This window comes from Boleophthalmus pectinirostris, unplaced genomic scaffold (assembly GCF_026225935.1).
Source record: "Boleophthalmus pectinirostris isolate CB_2022bp ecotype Guang Dong unplaced genomic scaffold, ASM2622593v1 HiC_scaffold_16, whole genome shotgun sequence".
NCBI lineage: Eukaryota > Metazoa > Chordata > Actinopteri > Gobiiformes > Gobiidae > Boleophthalmus > Boleophthalmus pectinirostris.
In genome coordinates this window covers 17,375,747-17,402,428 of record NW_026571095.1, presented here as the reverse complement: position 1 = coordinate 17,402,428, position 26,682 = coordinate 17,375,747, and the positions used below count along the sequence as shown (strand labels likewise).

The following is a 26,682-nucleotide window of genomic DNA, read 5'->3' as shown; positions in this document are numbered from 1 at the left end:
AAAATATTCTGTGGACTGATGAAATAACAGTTGAACTTTTTGGAAGGAGTGCATCCTGTTATGTTATGGCCCCAGGCCTTAGTTCTAATATTTCTGCAGAGTTCTCTTGATTCCTGCTGCACGAGCCCTGGTCTGTGATTGGTGGGGCAAGTCCACGCCCACCTCACCTGCAGCCACCGCCCCTTATTTAAGGAGATTGCCAGCACCTGTTTGGGGCTGCTGGCCTTGGTGGCCAGTATGCCATTTTGGTTTCGTGTTTGTGTAGTTTAGTTTAGTTCTGTTTTGTGCCTTTTTTGATTTGGTCACTCGATTCTGTTTGTGGGTTTATGTGGTTTAATTTGGGGAACTTGTGTTTTAGTTTAGTGTGTGTCCCTAAGTTTTACCACTCGTTTTTGTGTAAGCCTTTTGTGGCACAAAACTCTGTTTATTCTGTTGTTCTGTTTCTTAGTTTAGGTTGTTTTCTGTATATTTTTAGTCTTCTGTTAATTTACCTTTACATTCCTGTTAATTAAACATTATTTAATTTATTCCATTTTACATCTTGGTTTTATTTTTGTTACTTCCCTCACCCCAAACGAGCTGGGTCGTAACAGTTACATCTGGCTTAAAATTAACACCGTGTTTGATAAAAAGAACAACATGGCAACAGTGAAACATTTTTGGTGGTAGTGTCATGGTTTGGGGCCGCTGTGTGGTTCAAGACCTGGACAATTTGCTGTGACTGAAGGAACCATGAACTTTACCAACAAATGAAGGAGAATGTCTGGCCATCAGTTCATGACCTCAAGATGAAGCACACTTGGGTTCTGCAGCAGGACAATGATCCAAAGAAGAGTGGGCCCAAATTCCTCCACAGCGATGTGAAACACTCATTGCCAGTTATCACAAACCCTTAACTGCAGCTGCTAAGGATGGTCCGACCAATTATTTGGTTTAGGGGGCATTACTTTTTCACACAGGCCATGTAGGTTCTGATGGCTTTTTTCCCCTTAATAAATAAAATCTGCACTTAAAACTGTATTTTGTGTAATTAAGTTTGCTTGATCTGAAATGGCTAAGAGTGACAAAGGTGCAAAAAAGTAAGAAATCGGTAAGGGGGCATAGTTTTTCACAGTACTGTAACTTGGCCGGGTGGCATGGTCTCATCTACTTTTCTCCGTCCATGGAGATAGAATAATGTAATGTCATGCTGTGGAACATTTTAGGCAAAGCAATGGCATCTCCATGGGGACAAACAGGTGGTCTTGTCCAGAAGTTACAGGTGCACCTTAAAAACAGTAACTGAAAAGGTAGTAAAAATATTTTGTCTTTTTCCATTTCATTGTGACAACACTTTTTATTACTGTTCTGAGTGATACATTTCACACAAGTTTGTGCCTTCTGTATACAAACTACATAAGCAATCTGATAATAAACAGAATATGTTGTGCTAATGGACACAAAAATAAGAAAACACAAAGGGTGCAATATATTAAATTTATGATGATGATGATGATGATGATGATGATGATTATTATAATTATTATTATTATTATATTAAAACACAAAATGTTTTTACATTTTCAACATGACTAAAATATTCCCTCTGCATTTCCTTGACAGTGCTAAGTCTGTGTTTATTATTCTTGTGTGTTTGGCAAAAACACAGTAATTTCTCGGGGGAACTTTGTGAGGTCGCTCCCAAACACTGCAACAACAGACGTTCATAATTCACATCTGGGAAACAGGCCTCACGAGTAATAGATGCACAGAGAGGCTACAAACTCATTAGTAAAAGCACTTCCTCCAAAGGGTTTTCCAATCTAAGATGGGTAGTAGAACTCTGTAATTAATTGGTTTCTGTTCAGGTTTGAAAGACAGAATAACATTGTTGTTGTATTACACAGCTCTAAAATAGAGATTAAAGATTACACATTTCTAGCTTCAAAAGTCAGTATTGGTTTACTAATACTGGTTGCAGTGGTAGAGGTTGACTACTTCTTACTGATATCATGTTTTTTGTGGAAGTTAAAGCCACAGTTTGTAACTTTTAATCCTAAAAATAGAAAAGTGTGTTTGTTGTTCTGATCTTATTCGGCCACTTAATCTTTCCTGCAGACATGAGACCAAGTCATTGATTTGCAAGTCTCAAGTAAGTCTCAAGTCTTTGACCTCAAGTCTGAGTCAAGTCCCAAGTCAAATACAAGAAAGTCCAAGTCAAGTCTCGTGTCACTGGCTCATAAGTCCAAGTCAAATCCACATCATCTGCGTTGAGCTTCAAGTCATTTCAAGTCTTTAAACCAAAATACCAAAAAGAGCTTAGATTTTTGTAATTTATATGATTTTTAAATGAAATTGTACTTAAAAAGTCATGGTATATTTATATATGAGTATTTATAGAGTATATAAGAGTTGTAGAAATGCTTTTTTTTTCCCTTTTTAAATGTTTTAACAAGATCTGAGTGTAAATCATTACATCAGAATAGAAAGAATTAAGATTTTAAAGTGCTTAATATCAGTTATTTTGTCGTGTAGTCTGCACTGAAATAGAACGATTGTGGTCTATGTAGTTCCTTCTGTTTTACTGTATAGTACTGTATATTACTGTAGTACATTTGAGTATCACAGTACTTCAGTTCCATCCAAAGTACCAAATAGAAGTGGGAGGGACATGTTCCAGTTTGTTCCTGTAAAATTCAGCATCACATTTATCAACTGTAAAGAGAAAAGGATTTTATAAAAACATATATTTTGGGGGGGAAACATCAAGTCTTCTCAAGTCACAGGCCTCAAGTCCGAGTCATTGAAGTCCCAAGTCATTGATTTTCAAGTCCAAGTCAAGTCCCAAGTCGTAGTATTTTATCAAGTCAAGTCTCAAGTCCTAAAAATAGTGACTCAAGTCTGACTCAAGTCCAAGTCACGATTTGCAAGTCCCACCTGTGCTTCCCAGCAAGCAACATTCTCCACTATCCTCCCTTTCCACAGTTTGATTTGACTGATATCATTTTGAACTGAGATGACATCTACTTAACTACAGATTCATGTTCTAAGTTTGGCAGTTTTCTGACCTAGAGCCCTTTGAATCATTATGGTTTTCTGCACCATGGGTAAACAAATAAGTTCTTCTCTTCTCATTAACAAATTATAGAGTGTGAAGTAGTTGAGTAAGTGTACACAATATGAAGGTCAATTGATGTGTTTGTGTGAGGATCGATGCACAAGGTCCCAGGTCGGAGCTCTGAGGGGCCGCACTATATTATGTCAGGACATCAATGATGACGCACTAAATTATTCCCATCGATTGACCTCACACTCATACTAATGTGCATAATAGAGCACACTGTGTAATGACATGTGAGAACCGAGAGGGAAGATGTACTCGAGTATCCAACTTCTCTCAAACAATAATAAGCATACACTTACGTGGATCGGGTGTGTCACGATAATTACTATATTGACTTTCATATATTAAAGTTTGAACAACAATTTTTTGGGGTCAATATTTATCGTGGGGACATTTTCTTTGCACTACTGAGAAATTTTTGGTCATTTTTAGCTGTGATAAGATTTGACCTGCAAAAGGTTGAATAAATAACTTGACTATGACTCATTATAGATGCAAAAAGAAGTGTTTGTATTGATTTGAATGTGTTTCTTATTCTGCAAAGCACTTTGAATTACTTTGCTTATGAATTGTACTATAAAAATAAATTGGCCTAACCGTGCCTATGTCAACTACTTAAAATAAAGTTAGACTAGAAAGCACAATTCCCTCCACATAAAGGGTGAATACAGTATAACCTGTATAAATAGTTGTGATTCCTCTCCACACTGACTTTCTCTGGGACAGTCTATGTGCCTTTCACGTGAAGTTCAAGTTGGCATTAATTTAGGCCATTTGTATCAGGAGAAAATTTGTAAATAATGCAAAAATTCAAAATCGAGGTAGAAAATGATAAAATCTTTTAATAAAAATACATTTGTTTAATCGGCAGCATGGACTCTTTAACAAATCAATCCACGAAACACAAATTGTACAGTATACAGAACACAGACGTGTAGAGAAACACACTTGAAAAGACACAAAAATACTAACTACTTACACATGTCCATAACACAAATAAGGATTGACTTTGGGTTCAGTTCTTGTATTGGGCCTACAGCAGCATGGTATCAGACAGACAAACATAGTAAAAACAGTAGATCCTGTGGTCCTGTTTAAAGAACTCCAACTAACTGGAAATTACAGAGACATTTTAGGTCCAAAAAGTCACAAAAACACAAACGTCAAAAAGATGGACAGTATGCACAGTGTCATTATTGCACATAGGACAAAGCTTTTACAGAAAGTTGTCATTTCAAAAAACACTGTACATCTTTTTTTTATATATATATAAATAAATATTTTTTCAACACAATTCAGCGCCTTTTAATTTACTCAAGGCATTCAGTTCCATTCTTAGCAGAGACAAAAAGTTTTGCTGTTCTGACACAGCTCTAATACCATGGGAAAGTTGAAAGTCGGGTGGTTACTTATACATTTGATTGGATTTTTAAATAATACTGAGACTGTGTGATGTGAATTTAAAAAAAGGAGGGCAAAATCAAGTCAAACTTGCTCATTATAAAATAGAACTTCTCCTCAAACATCTTGGGTCTGTAACGTAGAATCCTGGCAGTCTATGTTTGTTATATAAATTACTGCAGAGCCAATATCGCAGTTACACTTTTAAGTGATGATAATGGGACAAGGGTGCGTAGCTTGGATAAATCGCGCTACACTGCTGTTGTGAAGTGCAGACACATGCAGAAAACACAAAGTTGGCCGGAGACTGGAGCTGATGCATGTAAAGTTGTGTGGCTAAGTGCTTACAGACGGAATAGAGCAATCTGGTGGGCCATAAAAAGCACCACGCTAAAATACGCCTTGTTAATGCGTGAGATGTCGGCCCCATTACTCATTAGATACCACTGAGAACTTGTAGAAACAAATGTATACAGACAAGTAATGTAGCGTGTCCAAGTGCAAAAATGATTCAACCCCACAGCAACACGTAGCAGACTGCATATGAAATACATGTTTATGATTTGGTGCAAATCTGTAGAAATCTCATTTTCCTTCATTGATAGACAGGGCAGTCCTTGGATGAAGTCTATAGTTTATGCAAGTCCTTAAGCTCCTGTCACCGTCTGCAAATGAGAAAAAAAAAAAAAAAAGAAAAAGCTGGTTATGTTTACTGTACAATTTTGATCTTGAGTGTAAGATTAATTGCTCAAAGCTCTTCTCCCTTCTCGAAGTTCAAATTAGCCTTGGCAATAGGCATTCACTTTTTTGGGTGGTCAAAAAAGATTCACATATACCAACTGCCATTAAAAAAAGAAGACTGAAACTACACTCCTATTTGAAAAAGTTAAATCTGACCTATACTGAGTAGTTTTAGTATGCTCTTGATCTTAATCTATTAATTATAAGCATAGCTAATATTAGACCACAGTATAATTATAAAAAAAAACTATATTCTACTGTTAAAAAAAAAAAAAAAAAAAAAAAGCATTTTATTATCTCTGTGGTATTAGTATAGATTAGTAGATTGTCATGCTTTCTCATGAGTTTGAAATGTTAGTATTGCAACACCACCATTTTAAAGTGACTGATACTGTACCTTTGCCTTGTTGTAGATCCATAGTTGTCCAACATCTGGGTACTGGCCACCTCCAAGTTCCAGTCGCACATCTCCAGGAGCTTCAGACACTCTGCCCTGCTTCTGAGGCCCAGACAAAACAACTGCTCCACCTGCACCACAGCCACAAGAACAATTAAGAGAAAATACAAGTGCTGGATCACTGTGGCCAAATGTGCTGCCAGCTTTCAGAGACACAGCACTGTTCCCCCGGGCAGAGGAGTGTCCAAACACAATGTCTCCCATTAGTGTTGTAAGTACAGCTAATGATGAGGCCGATGGGACTCCTCTGACATCCAGCTCTGTCACCAGTTTATGTTCATTGCTGCTTCAATTGTCCCATTTTAAAAGATAAACACATTACGTCACATATACCTCTACCTGTTCACAGTTCTATGCTTTCAAATACATAAAGATAATGGCTTAAAGAAGCGGTCTCCAAGGGCACAGCCCAGAGTATCTCTTATGTTTTACTGTTCACTTTAAAAGCAGAGTCTCAGAATGGTCCAGATGAGATTTACACAGAAACGCCACCATAACAAGCCTTTAAGCCTCATGTTAGTCTCACCTTCAGGTAGTGCACAGCCTTCTGGATGCTCCAGCTGTGGTTCTGTAGCGCCGCCTGGCACTCCTCTATTGTTACTCCATGGACAGCCTCCTGCACCTAATTAAAGATAACACACAAGATGCTCTAAAGGCTTTTACTGATATCACTAACATTTATACAGACTTTAATTAGGAGCCTAACAGCAAGGCTAAAGGTCAATTGCCCAGATACATTAATTTAAATACTAATGCATTAGATTTCCTTCACATTTAGAAACCTTCATCATTTCAATGTTCAGTGTGAATAATCCCACTCTCCACTGGCTCAGTGGATGAACATATCAATACAAAGGCTCGGAGTGAGTTTAGCTCAAGTTCAATATGGTTCAATAAGAGAGGGAATAATTAACTGCCAATATTATTTTTCACTTCAGCTAAGCCTCTTTAATGTTGTCCTTATTTCTGGTGATGAAAAACAAATCTACATACCCCACTGTTTTGTACTTATAAGTATAGTGTTTTTGGCACAGACAAATAATTTGCTGAATTTGAGTCAGATTCAAGCACCAGAACTTCCATGAGGTGCAGTCATACTCACTTTCTCAGAAAAAAGAAACAGTATTTGATTTTGTTTAGCGCATTTCTCTGTACTGTAATAAATGGCATTTCATAGAAACATATATATTATTATAGATTTAAAGCATTATATTAATATATAAAGTAATTCTGTGATCTTACCATTCTAATCAGGTCAGCAGAGGGCACGCCTTCCTCTATCCGCGGACAAGACCCAGGTGTGTCTGTACAGACTCTAGGCAGGCTCACAGAGGTCTTAATGCCTGAACGCAAACCCCCACTGCTGCTGGTGGGCAGATTAGGCATCTGTCCAGAGCAGTGTCCTGGGAGGGTGTGGCTGTTGACCACCATGGGTTTGACAGCAGCCATGTTAGGGTGGCGGCCTGTTCGCTCCTCCACAGGGCTGGATGGGAAGCTCTCAGCCTCCCTAAAGAAGCGGTCATAGCGGTCGAGGTATGGAGGTCTTTCTGGCAGCAAGTAATAATGAGTGTTACTGACTTTGCGACCGTCCCGGACAATGGGCAGAATACAGGGGCCCTTATTGGAGGACTCCTTCCCCTGGGCCTGAATGACTTTGGGAGCAGCGTATTTGGGATCCGAGGCAAAGCTGTGTGTGGTGGGCATGGTCTTGGCAGGAGATGTGGAGAGGTAGGACCCATAGTTGTGAGACAAGGGGCAGGAGTTGTGGGACTGTACAGCTGTAGGACTGATGGAGTACACTCGAGGAGAGCCCATCACCAGGCTCAGAGGACTGGGGGTTCGGGAACCTGATAAAGGGTCTCTAGGGGGGATCTGAGGAGGTCTCTCCTGGTCTGGGACTGACTGCTCCTCTGTAAGCTCAGCTGGAGAGGGTGACAGAGACAGGTCCTGGGACCAGCGAGAACCAGAGTAGTCTCCTCTCTTTATGGGTCGTGGGGGTATGGGCACACGGGGAGGAATGAGAGGTTTGTCATCATTACAGAGTGGGGTCAGGGGGGTCAGGGGGGTCTGAGCACCCGAGGCCTGTGAAGGAGAAGTGGAGTGAGCAGGAGCCACAGGCACATGTAGCCTCCTCATACACTCCTGCTGCAGCTCTTGGAAGATCTCTGCAGACTGTGAGAACGCACTGGAGCAGCTCTGCTTAGTGGGAAGAAACAGATTGTCCTCAAGGCCTGGTTTGTATAAACTACAGGGGGCCCCAGGCTGGTCTTCTGTGTTGTGTCCAGAGATCAGCGGCTGCTCCTCTCTGTACTGCTGCTCAGTGCTATTGATAGAGCTCACCTAAAATCAAATACATTATAATTTTAAATCTAGTTAATGTTAATGATAGTATTTCTTTGAAGAAGAAGTCATACTTACTTCCATATCATCTTCATCCTGTGCTACATCGTCATAGGCTGGAGGAGGAGGCAGCGGCCGGGCGTCCCAGTCCACCACAGGGGTGGGGTGCAGGGGGCGGGGCAGGCTTCTGGAGGGGCTCTGTGGAGGTGTTCGGTCCAGTATATTGTCTGCTTCCAAAGCCAGCCTGGCCAGTGTGGGGATGTGAACCTCTACCACAGGAGAGGGGGAGGGCGCTGGGGGGGAATACTCCTCCCCAAAGTCAATAAGTGATACTTCAGAGTGATTTGGGTTTTTTAAGCCCTGTTTTGAAGCTGACACCCAGACAGCAGGTTTAAGTTTCAACCCTTTGATAGAGCCAGTTTTACGGAGGGAGAGTCTCTTGAGTCCTGCTGAAGTCAAATCCTCCTCCTCATTTACAGGATCATAACAGGGCTCTGAAAAGGATAAAGTAAGTTAATTTAAAAAAAGATCATGCCATGACTTATCTGATGGCACTTGATTATGTCTTCTTGTGGCTGAATGGGTCAATTAAAATGTAATGAGCCTTTTATCAAAAGGAGCATTGATTAATTTAAGCCTGACACAGCTATAAACATATGTGGTTTGAAGTGCCACAGCATTATTTCAATAAACTTTGCATCTGACAGAATTATGATTAATTTGCTGCCTTATAAATCACATAAAGTCACATGCCATTTGGACATGCACAGGCTCCTGGTTAGGCCTCACGGCAATAACACTGCAAACTGTTTTAGACTGACAGAGAAAGATATTAAAGAGATGAGGAGATGGAGGAGAAGAGAAAGGTTGACACTACACCACAGTCGCAGCACTCACAGACAGGAGCTGTACCTCTAAGGAGTGGAGCTAAGAGGGAACAGAGGGGGCAGGAGCAATGGCTGAGGAGCTGCTCCGAGACACCAGACTTACTCTTGATTAAGACAGGCGGTTGGGGCGGGCGGGGAGGGGGCTCTTCTGGAGAAAATAAAAACCATAATACCAGCGCCGCACAGAGAAGAGAAAACAAAGAAGAAAGAAAGCAGCAGTGACGGTTGAGGGATAAAAGCACAAAGCAAATGTCAGAGCCAAACTTTTAAGAGAAAGTGTAAACAAAATTATTTCAGAAATTATTCCCCCTTTGGCATTTGTTCTTATGGTATTTCTGACTTTTCTATATTATTTATGTTATGATGACTCACTTTTGGATCGTCCTGGAAGCTGTGTGGGCCGAGTGCCAGTGAGATCTGAAGCCAGGACGTCCGGGGGATCCATGGGGTTACCGAGGTATAAGCTGAAATCACAGTACAGGTTTAGACCTGTATATCTCATACAATAGTCCCTAAAATAGTGTGCTACTGCCATCTAGTGGAGGCACATTCTCATCACCAGTGCTTTTGCTGATATCATTTTCTCAGCTTTTAGAGAATTGTAAGAACATAACTACTTTTTAGTCCAACAACAAGCAAATGTGTTTACTTTTCAATGAAGAATCAAGTGGACTACAATTTAGACATTACATCATTTTTTCCACTCCTGTTCTAAATCAGGTTATATCAAACTCATCTCTAAAAAGCCATACTCGTCTATTCGGTCGGGGAAGCCCCAGCAGCGGTGTGGGTTGGTGTCTCCGTGTCCCGTGTGGATGAAGCTGTTTTTCAGAGGCCGGCTGATGTCATGAGCTGATAAACCGGCCACAGAGGTCACTACGTTTCTGGGGAACTGCCCAACTTTTAAAGTGCGCTTGTTTTGTCCACGCCACCAGTAGTTTTCAGCCCTGAAACAGAGAGGTGGCACAGGTGAAGTTGAATGTACTTGAGTTTATACATTTTTTGGGTTAAAAGTTTAGAAATAGTTGTTACCTTCCCTCAATGATGGTGATGACATCATTGATCTGGATTAGAAGTTTGTCAGGCTCCTCAAAGTCCTGCAGGGCGCACATGTCTGTGGGCATGGTCTGAAACAAGTGTGGTCTGTTTATTAAGTTATATTATACTATATATATGGAAGGTGTTCTTTGAACAAAATATAGTTTAATGACTCAAGACTTAAAGGTGTACTGCAAATATTTTATTGAGTGGCTTGCCCAGGTGAGGTCTTATTTCTTTGCAGTTCCACAGTAAGAACAGTGAGAAAGACAACACATATTTAAATAAATATTAGATATATAGGTTTAATGCTATACTATTAAAAAGGCAATACAGACATATCCATATAGACAAGCAAATGGCAGACCCTCCATAATTTTTACTCACTATTAGACAGAACTGAATTTACAATCCATTGAAAGAATGACACGACTTAACCAACCCATACCTCAAGAAGAAACTCACGAAGTGCAACAAACGTGGGTCTGTCATCTGGTTTCTGAGCCCAGCACTGAAGCATAACATTATAAATATCCTGTGGACAATCCTCTGGCTTCGGGAGGCGCTCTCCTTCTTTGTCTATTTTGTGAAGAATCTAAATTTGAAGGTAAAATAAGTCTTAAAATAGATTTGGTTTGGTCATTTAATGCCATTGGATATGGGTACCTGACTTCCATTGAGTCCCAACCATGGCTCTTGCCCATGAGTGAACATCTCCCACAGAGTCACTCCAAACATCCAGGTGTCAGTCGCATGTGAGAAGGTTCTTGTCTTCAGACTCTCTGGAGCACACCTGTAGAAACACAATCACTTAAACTACAGGCACAAGGAAACATCAACAGATGTAATCACGCGTACTGTATGTTCCATACTGTACTCTTTGGTAATTTGTTCACCTACCATGCAAACGGGACCTTGCGATGCTCCTGCATGACGTAGTGCTCGTCGTTGTTGGGTAACGCCCTCATGAGGCCAAAGTCTCCAATCTTCACTTTATGTGCGGAGGCCAGAAGAATGTTCCTGAGGATGCACAACACAAATACCAAGAATGTAATCAATAATTTCAAACAACATCAAACAACTTTTATAACATGAGAGCATGACATTTAAAATAACAATGATGCCATACTTTATACTGCCATAGCATGTTTTAATCATTCCTGATTAAACTCTCAAATAACAGCCTGTTTTGTACTGAAACTGTGGGCAATTCTGAGATTTTAAATGTACAGGCTTATTTGCCCTAAAAAGCTCTCCACCCAGTGAAGCCAGCCAAACAGTGACTCATTTTTATGAGCAAACCCTCATTAAACCAAAGACCCTTATGTAAAACTTTTGCACTTCAACAGTCTGACTTAAATAGGTGCCTAAATAAAGAGCCAAGTGTTGGGGGCTGCGGGCACACACCTGGCTGCCAGGTCTCTGTGGATGAACCTCCTCTGCTCCAGATAGGCCATGCCACAGGCCACCTGCACAGCATACTGACACAGAGTGTGAATGAGCACAGGGCCCTGAGGGCGCACACACCGCAGACGCTCTAACAGAGAGCCCAGAGGAGCCAGTTCTGTGACCTACAACACAGAGCAGGCAAGAAAAACAGATTTAGCACCAAAAAGTCAGACTTTTATTTAGCTCTAACATCCACCCTTCCTTTCAGCCTCCACCCAGATTTTTTTTATTAGTAAAACAGCTGGCAAAAATGTGTTCTTATGTGTACTTGCTTAAATCCTTAAATGTTTGGGTTTCTTCATTGCATTAGTTCCTCACCATCTTCATGGGGTGTGTGAGCACTACACCATAAAGGCGAATGAGGTTTTGATGGTCCAGGGAGTGCATGGCATTGACTTCACAAATAAAATCCTCCAAGGCGTCTGGCTGGCTCAGCACATCTGTTTTTAGACACTTCACAGCAACATTTAGCTAGAAAGAGAGTGTAAAAATAAAACTTCACATACTATTACTATTGCCTGATATAATACACATAAATAGTGGTCATAGATGGTGCTATAAAACAAACATCTAAATAAATATTGCAAAAAGAATAAATGTACTCCTGTTTACCACTTTTCCTGCTGGTGTTAGCCACTCCCCCCTCTTCACAACCCCAAAAGAGCCATCTCCCAGTTTCTCAAATAGAGTCAGATCTTTCTCTGGGATGAGACAGGTGAGTGCCTGCTGCCCCTCCAGAGCAGCAGTGCCCCCAGTCTGAGCAGCCAGGACTCCCTCAGCCAGGCCCAAAGGGGGAGTGGGGGACAGCTTTCGGAAGGAGGACACAGGCTGGCCCTGCTGAGGGAAGTCTCCTTCTGGGCGCTTGCCACTGAACACCTGGATGACAACGGAGAATAATATTTATTATAGAATCTCAGGCTGGTTTCCTAATAATGTCAGGATATACAGTCCATGGTCAAAATCAGATTCAGTATTTTGTCCATGGACAGACCTTCAAGAGTCTTGTTTAAGGACACAATCACAGTATTAACTGGAGAAGCCAGGGACTGCCAACTCAAGTGGACAAATTATATCTATTGATCACTGATAATAATAAAGTTAATAATAAGTTAATAAAAAGTTTAGATAGATCATGAGACAATGTTGTTAAAAAGCATGTCTGTAACCTACAATGTTAACAATGTTACAAAATGGGGGCATTTTATACTGGAGAATTACACAGAATTACTGAATATGATGCACTGAATAATTACTCATTCAGTTATTCATTCATTCATTTGTGTTGCACCATGTCACTGAGGCAAGTTCCTCGTTTGTGAATTTTGTTCACTGACAATAGCAATAAAATGTATTCGATTCTGAAAGAAATTTTTATTACAATATTCAAAATGTATTTCCTGGCTTTATACAATCATTTTAATGTGTGAATGAGCACCGTGTGCCAACCATATTTAACTGGATATAAACAGTGGCGAGACGTGTGCGGTTTCACATTTACACTGACCCAGACATGACATAAGCTTTGAAAACACTGCATCCCTGTGGTCAGCCCCTCAGAGAGTGTGAGCTTGTGCTGCTGGTAAGTGGGCCTCAAATAGGTGTCTGTGCCTCAGAGTATTTCTGATGACACTGCAGCATGCGCACAGCGCTGAGGCTGAGGAGGCCGGTTATTACTGAGGGAAGACATGCCGAGTAGGAGGCACACAGGTTTCATTATAGATCTCCACACATGCAAATAGCCTTTTATGTGTTTTTGATACAGTTTAAAACCTTTAGATACTTGTGTCTGTCAGTGTAGTGTAAATGCAAATTGTTCTAATAATTAACTACTGTCTGGTTAGCCCTGAGTCTCAAGCAACTTTGAACAATAAATTTCAAACTACTCAATTCTACTTTTAATTACCCAAGCACCTTTGTATAACACAGCACACACAGCATGCATATTATTTTTGATGTCTGTACCTTGCTCATCCAGGACTTGCGCTTGCACATTGCCTTCCGTCTTTTTACAGCTTCCCACAGTCGCCTTTGCCCTTTAATGGGAAACCAAAATAAAGACATTGTAGACATTCTTATCTTATCAATGTAACATAATAGAAAAGCAAAAGGAACAGGGAAAATGTTACATATGGCCACAAGTATGAACACATTTATTTACATTTCCCTATTTATGTTGAAATACCACACTTTGACCGGCAAAGGACAGCAGCTTATTAAATTACAACTGTGCTTTTACCTGGGCGGCCCATGCCAATCTTCTCCAGATCTTCATTCTTGACATAATCAAAGTGAGAAAGGCGTGTGACGTTGAGCTCATCCCGGATGCGCAGGAAATACTGCTGCAGCTGCACCTCCATCAGCAGCTCCAGCAGCCATTCTGTGCCTTCCTCACTCTGCATGCCACTGCCCAGCTTCTGCAACAAGGTAAGCAGCTATGTTAAGTTTGAGACACAAACCAGTGTGGTCCACTATCAACTATAGAGATCTACAAACAATGATGTTGGTTTAAACTGGATATGACTCTTTTGCCTGGATGCTCTAATTTGGTTAATACTTGGCATGAAAAAATATGCTTTAAATGAAACTCTATGTTTTAGTATCGTGTGCAAAACATCTTTCAAAACTGTTAGCTGCTTGAGAAAGTTAAAAAACTGATTTAATGTTAATGCTGTGCTTTAGTGTTTAAAAAAACAGTACAGTGACATGGACAACATGACCACAACATTAAAGGTTTGTAGATTTTGAGGTAGCTGAGGTACAGACATGTCTGCACATCATAAATGTCATCAACAGCAAGGTGTTAATACAAAAGATACAGTATCCACCACAGCACTGGAGCCATCAGTCTTCCATGTCAAAACTCACTTTTCAGCTTTAAAACCTCATCATTCACTGTCAACTAATGAAAACTAACTCCAACAGGAAAAACGTCATTGTTCTTTGGATTCAGAATTTATAGCTTCACTATTACACTGTTGCTTAATCTCTGGAGAGTGACAGGCAGACCTTAAGGGCGGAGGGCTGGGGGCAGAGGTCACTTTACTGAACAGTAATTAGACACAGCCTGAATGGACTACTTCCTGTGCAACCTCCATAAAGGTCTAGAGAAAATGTCACAGGGTGCAGAATCTTGCTTTCATTTTGACCTCTTAAATGGGCTGGGTATAGGTCACTTCCTATTACTTAGCAAGTCCTGCCCTGTCAACTTGTGTGTCCGTGACTGTATAGATTTGAACAGAAAGTCAAATGTCAGAATAGGGGAATGTTACTTAAGACAACCAAAACACCGTGCACAGTGATCAAACTTTAAGACATAAAAATAAAAGAAAAGTATGTGGACTAGATTCATATTTTGTAGCAGGGTTTACATTCACAACAGGTCATCCATCCCAAAGTTGGAATCAACTTGTTTTTCTCAGGTTAGTGTCAAAAACATTAAGTTCCTGCCTGGGCCTCTTTCCATGTGAGAGTAATATCTAAAGCATGATGAGTTCAAATGCAGGTGCTTGTATTTGCACGAGATTTATCTCTCCCCTGTCAAAAACATATTTCACCCCAAATCAACAGAGAGATATTAAGTGACAACAAAAATCTATAATAATAAAAAAGGCTATAGAAAAGACAGGGGGTGTAGACATTTAGAATGCAGTGAAACAACATGAGGTCCCTGTGAGAAATGCCTCTAGTCTGAACTCATTCCTCATGCTCCTGCTGAACACACAGAGCCATGTATTCCATCACAAACTCCACATCCTGCTGCAAAAACAAGCAGCTCCCAGAGGACGGCTGCAGTCACACCCCCACAAACAGCACTTTTAATAGACAATGTTACAGCCACAAACTCCACTGTGTCAAGAGTATATTAACACACACATAAAACCTACCCGATACACATGGAAATGGGCTAGGAAGGGGAATGTCTTCTTCAGCTTGTCAATACGCCGCATGCTTAGCTCCTCAGTCCATCATCTGTGCGTTTAAAAGGTGAGAAGAGGCAGCTTGTGTCACAAACCATCAGTCTGGTCTCAATGCTCCCACACAGTGCCCCTGGTTTCTTTCCATAGACAAGCCTGTGTCCCAAATCCAGACCTGAAAAGGGAAGACAAACTTCCTTCTATCGGCATATTTCCACTACATTCCATAGCATGGCAATCCTTGGGAGAGCTCCATTTTCAACTGTCTTCTTCCAGAAATCAAGGAACATGAAGCCAAAGCTGATACAGAAAGTTGTAGTTTAGAATCAAGAAAAACACCTAGGCAGGAGTTGTGCAGTGAAGTCATGTGTCCTCCTCACACAACTATGATACAAACTTGCAGAGCTACGCCAATAAGTCACTCCTCTTCCTCTCTCCTTTCATCGCCCCCTCCCTCTCTCTCCCTCTCTCGGCACATATAGCTACTGTCTATTTGGCCTTCCATCCCTCCATCAAGCATGGGACTAAAAATAACTCCGATCTCTCACTGATTCAATGGCTCTGCACTTGGGCAAGAGATTCAAAGTGTCTCCTGTTTCACATTTTATGCCACAGCGACAAACTGGGTGTCTGGCTGCCTTCAGAGAACAATTATGCACGCTTGCACTGTCAGCTGATCCACTAACTCGAACAGCTCAGTCTTGTGTACATAGCAGGACGTAGCAACCAGCAGGTGACCTACTAACTTCCCCTTAGCTGTCTGCAGAGGTCCTAAGCTGCTGTTTTGGTATCTCCTCCCATCTCCCTCTCTCTCTCTGTCAGTACAGGGGCAGAGCAGTGCGTGGTGGAGAGGACAGAGGCTTCATGGTATTCGGCCCAGAGGAGCATTTGATCGAGGGCCAAGGGGTCACATTCAGCTGTAGGACGGAGAGCTGTTTCCTGTGATGCAACCCCCCTCCAGCTCAATCACAGACACACTGTCTTCAATTCCCATTCACTAGCCATGAAGTTTACCTTGAGTTTGTTGCGTACTATTGGTTATAGAGCTACTGAAATAAGACAAAACAGGACTAAAAAGACCAAGCCATATCTGGACTAAAGCTAGATACAAATCAGGGTGAAACTGTCAACTATACTGAAAGTATTTTATTTCATAACAGCTAGAAATAGAATAGAACAGAACTTTATTTGTCTGTTTCAAGATACAACAGTTATTCAGGCAAATAAGACAGTTACACACATGACTAACAGTGTTCAGATGTTGAATTCATTTCGGTCATTTTAATCCAGTATGTGCTTCTGACAAAAGTTGGCCCCCATACTTTCGCCATTGCAACTTCATTAGTGTAACCACTAGGGAAGTAAATTACATTTGTTGATTCAGTTATTCTCAAAGATTGAAATATAAACCCTAAAGAGCTTCCTCATGAGACCCTGTTGCCCTCAGCCTACACTGTCTGGGCCTAATTCCTTCCTTCCTCTTCTTATGCTCACAGTCCCTGCCCCTAACCCAAAGTGTTGCATTTTCTTCTTTATTTGGTGCTTGCTTTATTTCCTGCCTCTAATCCACTAAAAATGCCATCTCTCCCCCTCAGCAGACTATAAACAAACTCTTATGCACCGCTCCAGTAGCTTAAACAAAGCAGACATTCATTGTTATTTTGCAAAGTCATTTTGGGCAGTATTTTTTTCTTTTGAGAGGGATCAAAGTAGGGTTGTACAATTAATCAAATTTTAATCGAGATATAGAATAACTTCTAATCGTAAATGATCAGCCTGGGTACACAGCCAGTCTTCTGTAAGTAAAACATGTGGTTTGAAGCAGAGTTCAGAGAAAAAGGGAAATAATTCTTCTGTTTTATAACACAAAGCCCTAGATCAAAGTCATTGTGCTAGTCCAAACCTTAGGAACACAAACCAACTGCCATCATCAAAAAAAAGGTAGTAGGACAAGAAAACCGTAAGCTAGATGAAACAACATCCACACGCGTTTAACAGAAGTACTACATCACAGTTATAGTTATTGTCTAGATTTCAAACAATACATGTGTGACAGCTTATGGCAGAATCTTCATGGTTGAGGTGAAGAGGAAAGTTGAAAAAGGCAGTCTGAGCATAGTGCATTTAGACTTTAGCTATATGTCTGCAGTTATGTTACCTTGGCATATTCTCTATTTTTGAGGGGGCTCCCAGGTCTAAGTTACATATGAATCTCTCAGAGTCGTAAAGTGAATGAAAGGAATGTGTAACCACTATCAGCTGCTGCAGACTGACGAGATTAGGCTGAAGTGAGTAATGGTCAGCCGACAACCCCGCCTTATGGCCACTAGATGGTGCCAAATCATTATATAATCTACAACTCATAAACTCATATTTTATTTTAGCAACCAGAAGTGGACCTGAGTGACTATTACACCAAAAGAATTAATATGATAGTATTACAGTAAGGTTATTACAGCTTATCAGTACTAAACTTGCTTTAAAAATTATTATCTTAAAACTAGATATTATGTGTTTTGAATGGTGAAAAGTCCTCAAAATTTTGCATTTAACAGAAAGCTATGAATAAACAGGATGAATAGGTATTTTTTAGAATAAAGAAATGGCTAGTAGGCTACTATTGACAGTTACTGGAGTGTGACATGCAATACAAGATCACAAGGCAAACATGTACGATTTGGGCACAATGGCCTTCATAAAAAAACATTATAGATTATAAAACAATAAACTAAAACTGCTTGCTGACCTGACTTTAAATATATATGAGTCTTAATTCCCCTTACTCCCCCAGGTCCCGCTTTATCCAGCTCACCCCATCAGTGGCCTGTAAATCAGTATGGATATGTCTGTATGGTGATGGAGTGGCGGCAGTGTCTCTGTGGAGCAAGGTGAATAGGACCAACCTGACCCAGATAAAAGTGTCACCTCTCTGTCAGCACATGTTGTTTTGTTGGCTAAGCTTAATTGACATCATACACCAGAATCAAAACAATCCACCCCCACAATACTTCTCCATGTCCCTTTCACCATAAAACACCAACCAATTATCTTTATCACAGCAACTGGGTTGGTAATAGGTAGGAGGTAGGAGGTAATAGACAGTAGCAGTAACGGTAAAATTAAGTTTATGCTATGTCATGTTTTCTCATTATTATGGATGGGCATGAAAGAATTTGTACACATGATGTCTGGCACAAAGCTGCAGCTGTGAAAACTAGGGCAGCTGTGGGGTTGGAGGCTTAACTTCAGTGATAAGGATAAACACTGAGGTAATGCACAGCAGTATACAGCCAGCATCCAGAACAAGAGCAGGCTGTTTGAATGTAAAGTAGACTGCATGAGAAAGGCTAGGTGATAAAACTGAATGAAGTATGATATTGAGCTTGTCAGCAGATTCATTCAGCAGAACCTCATCAATGAACACATGTCTGTTCAATATTTGTCTCTGTGTGGATGGAAAGTGCTATCATTGAGTGGGCTGTGACAGATCAGTGACCATTTTGTGCTCATATTAAACAACATTCGATATGACTGTGTATCAGTGAAAAGGGTTACAAATTATAATTATTTAAAGTTAAGCTTTTAGGTTAATTGATAATAGTAATTATTCACTTATTCTTTGTTTCAGTTGTAAATATTTTAACATATAGCTAAATTTAGAATGATTCATAGATTTTTTTCTTATTGCACTACTGTCTTTGTCTCATTTCCAGCTATACAAAGTTGTACTTTGTATGGTATTGGGGACTTTGTCTGCAAATATGCAATGATTATGGCGGAATAAACTAGCCAAAATAAATTAACTTTGAAAAAAAGAAAAAAGAAAATACACATGCACAAACGCTTTAAGATTTAAAGTAAGTTTGTACCTCTTCTTCATCACTGGGGGAGTTCTCATACTCGGGCTCTGATGTCTCCTGCAGTCTTTGGTACTCTGCCGTCTCTCCCATCGTGATAATCCTAAAATCTGAATCCTCAAGTCTCTCAAAATCAGGGTGTCAACAATAACACAGATCCAGTCTCCTCCATGTCATTGCATCTCGTATTTAAAAATGTGTCATGGTAGAGTCATCATTGTTTTCTTGTCTTGTGTTCCTGTCTTCTTCACTGACCAAAAAGAAAATAATCTTCATTCCCATTAAATATTATTATTGTGGGAATTTTTAAATGTCCTGTCTCATGGTCAGTAACAAAATGCAACTGACGAAAGTGAGAAAAATTAAAACCATGATTGTTTGAAAAATTTTTAAGGAGTTACAATTAGAAAATACATTCTTTATAAAGTGCAAATGGAGCTGGCCTTGTGCTGTCTGGATAAACGTCTGCTGGGTTGAGGTGGAGGTAACAAGTCGATCTTCCTTATTTTAGCGTTACCCCTTTTCTAGCTTTTGGGGCTAACTGCTGCGGTCACTGTGCGTGCTTGGACACAGTCATAATGAAGATATTGGCTTTTATTCTAACCATCACCATTTGCCATCCAGTCACCTACCTTGTCTTGGGTGTTTTCTATTAGCTAGCATTCATTCAGAGTTGATAGAACAAAAGCTTCCATAATAGTGATTTGTTTCTTCAGTAAACCTCAGCAATGGTTTGTAGTGTCCATATTGGCAGGTCAGCACTGGTGATGACTGCCTCGACCACCGGCTCTTCCTGGATGTTATTCCTGATTGTGTGGTCAAAGAATTAATCCCTTGCGGTTGTTATTGTTTTTCCTCCTCTCCTCCATTCAGCCTCTAACAAGCTTTACGCACCCCTGCACTTGAGTTTTTTTGTTTTTTTTTCTCACAATTCAGTCTCTCCGCCTCTTCTATTACCGTGGCAACATCCACCCCATCCCTCCGCCTCAGACCTCTCTTGTCCTGTAGTCGCAACAATCCACTGAACAGTGGTCCTGACAAAAGCAGCCAATCACAGTGCAGCATGTTAACAGAAAAACGAGGGGGGAGGAGACAGAGAGAGAGGTCCAGGAGGAGAGAGAAGGGTAGGGGCACTAATGAGTAGAGTTAATCTTCCCTCCGAGAGGCCGAAAAACACAGCCATGTCATTTTGTGAGTGTATTAAAGGGAGGGCATCAGGCCATCTGGAAGCCTGCAGAGAGGACATCCGGATGGAAAGAAGAAGAATAGAAGCACTTGGAGAGCGGCGCCACCTTCTGGGCATAGACAATGTGCACTCAACTCAAGCTACATCAATGGACACTTATGAAGTGAATCAGAACACAGAACAACTACTTCCACATGTCATTCTATGTATCAAGGGAAAAAAGTCAACTATTGGACCAGGTTAGGACCATTTGACTTAAATTGACCTTCTCTTACAGTAAGTACCAAATGAACCACAGAGGGGTTTCCACAGACATATTATAGACACATACGTTATATTCCTCATGTGTCCATGTATATTTTATAGAGAATCAAACACTCAACCTAAACAGGATAGTTGAGAGGATAGCCCTTTAAAATAAAAACAGCTAGTATGTCTAAGTACTTCAAACTATCATGACTAATCACAACACATACTTGTGTCAATTACTCATGTGAAACACCCAGTGGCTGAGGGCAGTGAGTCGATTGTTGATCAAAGATCTGACTTCAACATGATTCAGCTTTATGATCAACGTCTTTTGTCAACAAACGATAATGCTTAAGAGCAAGAAGGGTGGGTTAAGGAACGCCTAATGAATTTATTCATGTATATCTGTTCTGTGTTAGCAGAACATCTATCCATTTATGATTATAACGTTATGACAGAAATTAAAGCAAAAGTTTGAGCTGTGATTTATTATTAAGGTTAAAATCCACTCATCTCCTGAATTAGAGGTGGCCGTGAACAAAGCCGATCCACCCTGAGTGAGTGGTTTGCGAGACAGAGGTACTCACATAATCCTGCTTCATGGGTCTTTCTAGGAAGTGTTGTAGAGACACGTGAATGTGTGAGCTATTAGCTTTCCCTGTCCCTCTAGGCTTAACAGGTGGGATTTAAGAGGGCCCAAACTAAAATCCTCTACAGCCCGCTCTGCCCCATCCACCGCACCACACTCTGGGTGGCCAAGGTCACAGGTGACCAGCTACAAATCCATTATTATTTCTTAGCTGAACGAATTCAAACAAAAACAGGCAAGTTGGATTCAAGAATAGTTGCAGTCAATATCTTTCCTGCTTAAGCAGGGCAGTCTGCAGCAAAATATAACATGGATACAACTGAACCCATGACTTCAAAAACATGCTTCATGCTAAATAGTAGGCTGGTGAGGTGAAGTAACTACAACGCCTGCTTGTTGCATGTGTGTGGGTGGCTGCAGTATTGCATCACTATGTTCTCTGGTGCAGTCTGTCAGGTCAATGAGTAAGCTACTGTTGTGCTCTTTTTAACCCCTGCTTCCCCCTGATACACTGGAGTGAAGTGAAATCTCTTTGTAGAGAGTTTGTGAAATAACTGAAAGCTAGAAAAGTAGTGTGACAAAACTCTATTGAGATGAAACTCTAACAGTTCATTCTAGAGGATGTACTGGTAATGGTTACTGCAGTGCCAGAGAGCAGAGCAAATACATAGTAATAATAAGCTGAAGGTCTGAATGCTTGTGTGGCTGTGAGCTGCCAGTGTCACAAGGTGATCTATTACAGGGTCACTTAATCAGGAAACCTGATGCATTAACAACATGGCCAACATAGAATAGTGCCGGAAGCCAGTAACAGTGTGGCAGTCCTCAGGGGGGTCTCGTAATGCTATCCCTGTGTCCCTGTGTAGAATGGGACCAGGGAGAGTGCACAGAGTGCTGTACGTGGACACAGTGAGGGAGAGTCAGGACTTGTAACTAATGCAGATGACAGATGTCTATCTCTGAATGAGGTTTGAGGAGAATGCTGTGACAAGACTGAACAGGAAGTTCAGGGTTAAAATAACACACAGGAGTATATCAGTCACACACTCCCCGACCTCCAGCGGCTCCCGTTCCTCCGGGTCTCCTCTGTCAGTCTGGGCCCCGTGGCCCTCCAAGCATTCAGAGACACTCCACAAAAAGCACACTCACGATGGCTGAGGCTATTTTGAGCAAGTCTTCTCTCCGCGCTCACACCTCTCCAGCTCCTCCCTTTCAGCGGGCTACCCCACTTCCTCTTTCCCCTTCAGTACATCACAGTCGACATGTCTGATACAGTCATGCCTGCAGACAGATGCATTCACAAACACACTCGGCACCTGTGCAGTCAGACCTAAGTACAGCTAGTAGTGTCTGGCTCTTAAACCACACACTTAAACAGAGGAACCAGGGAAGTCTCGGATGGCCTTTTCAATTCTGTAAAGAGAAGAATCTGCTGCAGCTGTGCTCACAAAAACAAACTCTCCATCCTCATGTCATGTTGAGCTTCACATTGTCAGGTCACACAGGGTCCAGACTCTGAGGTGGCTGAGAAAACAGTGGCTCCTCAATGTGAGCAGTGTCTGCTCCAGTGAGTAATGCAAACACACGTATGAAGTATGCTCAGACACAGAGTGGTGCGGTGATTGGTGAGTTTAACTACATCATGACTTCCATTAGAAAAGACCAGAGGGAGTATTACCTGCAGAATTTGCTCCATGGAATCCCCCGGTACAGACTCTGGACCCAGAGGTCCAGAGTCAGAGGTCAGCCCGGAGCACACAGGGCCCCCAGTCCATTGAGATGAGATGAGACAGCAACAATCTGAGAGGTGGAGTGCACTCACATGTTTTCATCTGCAGAGAGACCAGAGATATGTTACAAACATATGGTCTAATATGGTCTTTAATACTTTAATCACATGAAACACACATATACAGTGTGATGACAGGGTTGCAGCTAACAGTTACTACAACAGAACACATTTGTTTTCGCCTATTTTTAGATGAGTAAAACTCAAAGTTTGAGCTGGCAGCCTTTGCACTCTGTAAATCAGTCTGCTCTTCACATTGTGAGGTTTAATCCACTTGTCCACAGCACCGGAAGCATGTCCAAAAGTGGATATGAGGTCCAGGCAGGTGTGGGGGCTGGGTGGAATGCTCCTGTGTGGGCTCAAACTGTATGAATGAATAAATGTGATTCACATGGACATAGCCCACCCACTGCTCATGCACTGCTTGTGCACTGCTCATGCACTGCTTGTGCACTGCTCATGCACTGCTCATGCACTGCTCATGTTTGTGCACTGCTCGTGCTTGTGCACTGCCCATACACTGCTTGTGCACTGCTCATGCTCGTGCACTGCTCATGTGCTGCTCGTGCACAGTTCATCCAGCCATGAACAGGAGCCCAGTCTGAGGAGGCCGACAGAAACACACCAGGCTATTCTCCTAAACAAGACAAGGCTTTGTCTGTGTCTCACTCATACTTTGAGCTACAGAAGAGCAATGCACTGTTGGCTCACTGTAAACAAACACACACTTATCATTCACTTGTTCACTTGTACTTGTCAGTGAGCAAATTCTTTCACATTTTTATTGTGGTTAGAACAAGATGCCACCACGCCATTAGTCCCATTTTGTCAAAAAAAACCTGACACATTTCACAACTTTAAATTAGATACTTGCAGAGTACATATTTGTACTATTCAGTTTGCAAACTTTTTGTAACCAGTTCTTCAACTAAGATATTCAAGTTGGTGCACAGTGCCACGTGGCATCAGGGAGGGCATCTGATGGACATAAAAATGCTAATCCCATAACAGGAGGTGTGACCGCTGAAGGGCATGGGCTTGGCCATATGGGAAAGAGAACTGGGACTGGATGATATAGTAGTGTATACCTCACTGGCTCAGTTTACATGTTCAGAGACTACAGCAGCAGAGATGTGGAGGAGCTCCAGTGAAGCCGTCATATCCTGTAGTGTCACTAGCAGGGCATTCGACTGGCATTGGTCCAGGGGAGCTTAATACTGGGCACAGTGCCAATATTGACAAACATTTATCTCCTATATACAATAAACACCAGTGAAGTAATAACCACTGATGACTGTGTGTTAATGCCATATTAAGTTTTTTTAACTAGATCACAACACTTCCTATGCAATTCCTTGAGATGTGCATGTGCTATTGCTTCAATGGGGAACACATTTTACTGAAACAATGAAGAAAGGACTACGGCTCACTCGCTAATTGTAGAATAACAATAGTGAGTTTATAGAGACTAGAAGCTTAAAGATATTTGAACATAAAAAGAAAAGCATGCATGTGCATCAAAACAAAGCTGATCAAATATGTCCCTAACAAATGGTGGTGAACTGAGGAATCAAACAAAGAAATATAGGATATATTTGTGGTAATTATGAGTCTGCTGCAAACATGATTTTGTGCATCATGTACAAATTTATAGGATGAAATTCCCATGTTAAAAGTGTGTTTCTACACAAGGATAACACATATGTACACCAAATGTATGACTTGAACTGTGTGTGCCCAAAAAAAGCAAACCAATAAGTCATTCATGTGGAATTGAGATGGTCAGATCTATCTCGCAATGATAAGAAATCTTTACTTGGGTGATCTTGCAACAAAGTAAAAACTGAAGTCTACTGAATGATGTTAGTGAGGCGTGGGATGACAATACGTTTTTGTTCAGATGCCTTTAGGCTCCATCTGACACAGAAGTCAAGTCCAGTATCATGTCTGGGACGGTGTATCAATGGGATCTTCATAAAAAATTGTAATGCTACACTGTAGGGCATCTATCCATTTACATTCACATCCTTAAGAGGTCATGTGATATGGAAGAGAATATTCAGTATTTGTGGGAACATATGTCTAACATGTCACCTGCATGATCCATAGAAATAGAAAGTTAAAATAATACTTAGAAATGTTCTTCATGGAAATAGATGCGTTTTATACCTTATTGTTATTATTGACTATTATAGTCAAAGGAACAATATTTCCATGGAAATAAGCAGGAGGAGGCCCTGAGTCAGGTTTGCGGAGATGCAAGCCCACTCACAGACCCTTAATAAATTGGAAAAGAAAAAAACACACACACACACAAACATGCTTGTATTCTATTTTTAGTCCTCTATTTCTGTCTAAAAATGTTATACTGTACTAACTAAAATTCTGTATAGATATGGTTAATGACATACTGTAAAAGATCACAGGCAAACCAATAACATCCTCATGGAGATGAGAAAAGCAGATTACGGGCACCCATCAAAAAAGTGACATAGTCCAACTTCAGCCTGATCCTTGCCTACAAATTGTACTTTCAGAAAGTAATTGACCAAAATGACAGCCCCCCTACCCCTCCCCTGCTGCATGTTCCCGCCATACACACTTACACCTGCAATCATCGCACACTGTACACATTGATGCTAACACCTTATTACTCCGTTGAGTACTGTTTCAGCGTTAACTCTACAAATACAAAATCTAAACTTCCCATGATAAAGCACTTTCAAAACTTCTTTAACTTGTGAGTATTCCATACCTGTCAAACTGCGGTCTTGTCATTTGCTGTCACCTCCTCTTCTTCCGGTGTATGCAGCAGTAAAAATTTCTCCACAAGTTCAAATACTTCGCATTTTAATAATTCAAAGTCTACTGGATACAAATAAAACAAAACAGAAGACTACGTAGAAGTATGTACTCGTTCCTCAACAACTCTACAGTCGTGATTGTAGGTGGTTTGAGCGGAGCGTCTCTTCTGGTGTCACGTTTGTGCCATAGAGTCTATGTTCATGGTGTACGGTCTGCGCCGTGCAGTAGCTCCATGGTGCTGTGCGTGTACAAGCCAAAGATCGTGTATGGGAACTTAGACATGTTATTCAAGTAGGAAATATAAACAATGTACAAGAAAAATACAATCATGTCTAATCTATCAGCTTAATACTAAAATCAACTATCCCTCTTTCAAGGAAGTATGTACTCTTCCCACAAATCGAAGATGATATGTTTTTGCTGCGTGATAAAAACTCCTCGAGTGAAAGCTCTGTCCATCTCTCAAAGATCCATCGTTCCACTATTAAAGAAACACGAGCCTTTTTTATGGAGCGCTCATGAATCTATTAAAACAACAGCACTGTAGTTCACTGTGGTTTCTGGGAAGCAACTTATAGTGTAACGTTAGTGATGCAACCTTTACCGATATTTTATTATGTAAACATTTGAATATGAAATTTTAACTATGCTACTTGAAGATTGTTATAGATAACATTTTTAAATAAGTTTAAACACGTTAATTAACGCACTTTGACCAAATAAAACGCTACATTTTTTTAACAGGGCATTCTTGAAACACTGCTGCCATCTAGCGATAGAATGTTGCCATAACATGTTTGTATGACATTTGTTTCATTTCCCACTTCAGACTATATACAGTAGATAAAGAAAGGATTTTAGTTTATTTTTTAAAAAT

At 40.8% G+C, this 26,682-nt stretch overlaps 1 protein-coding gene across 3 annotated transcripts; it reads right to left on the bottom strand.

The window, feature by feature from the left end:
- Nucleotides 1-3,919: 3,919 nt before the first annotated feature.
- On the bottom strand, nt 3,920-26,554 carry LOC110173462 (activated CDC42 kinase 1). 3 transcript variants are annotated; one of them, XM_055151495.1, is made up of 18 exons: nt 25,756-26,554; nt 22,890-23,043; nt 13,653-13,830; nt 13,379-13,449; nt 12,029-12,292; nt 11,735-11,887; nt 11,375-11,538; nt 10,868-10,987; nt 10,634-10,760; nt 10,416-10,562; nt 9,962-10,056; nt 9,682-9,876; nt 9,302-9,393; nt 8,121-8,536; nt 6,945-8,042; nt 6,229-6,324; nt 5,643-5,773; nt 3,920-5,169 (listed from the first exon to the last, which is right to left on the bottom strand). In XM_055151495.1, the coding sequence occupies exons 2-18, from the start codon at nt 22,905-22,907 to the stop codon at nt 5,163-5,165; spliced, it is 3,372 nt and encodes a 1,123-aa protein (XP_055007470.1). In that variant the 5' UTR covers nt 22,908-23,043; nt 25,756-26,554; the 3' UTR covers nt 3,920-5,162. The 3 variants fall into 3 exon arrangements, with proteins under 3 accessions (XP_055007470.1, XP_055007469.1, XP_055007472.1); XM_055151494.1 differs by lacking the exons at nt 22,890-23,043; nt 25,756-26,554 and adding an exon at nt 19,200-20,873; XM_055151497.1 differs by lacking the exons at nt 22,890-23,043; nt 25,756-26,554 and adding an exon at nt 17,489-17,641.
- Between the last annotated feature and the right edge of the window lie 128 nt (nt 26,555-26,682).

Bases quoted from the DNA above. Each gene is read 5' to 3' on its own strand.
- LOC110173462 (XM_055151494.1), bottom strand. From the start codon at position 19,280: ATGGGAGAGACGGCAGAGTACCAAAGACTGCAGGAGACATCAGAGCCC. The intron at 13,831-19,199 runs GTACAAACTTAC...ACCTTGTTGCAG, and splicing joins CCCCCAGTGATGAAGAAGAG to AAGCTGGGCAGTGGCATGCA. The intron at 8,043-8,120 runs GTAAGTATGACT...ATTTGATTTTAG, and splicing joins AGGATGAAGATGATATGGAA to GTGAGCTCTATCAATAGCAC.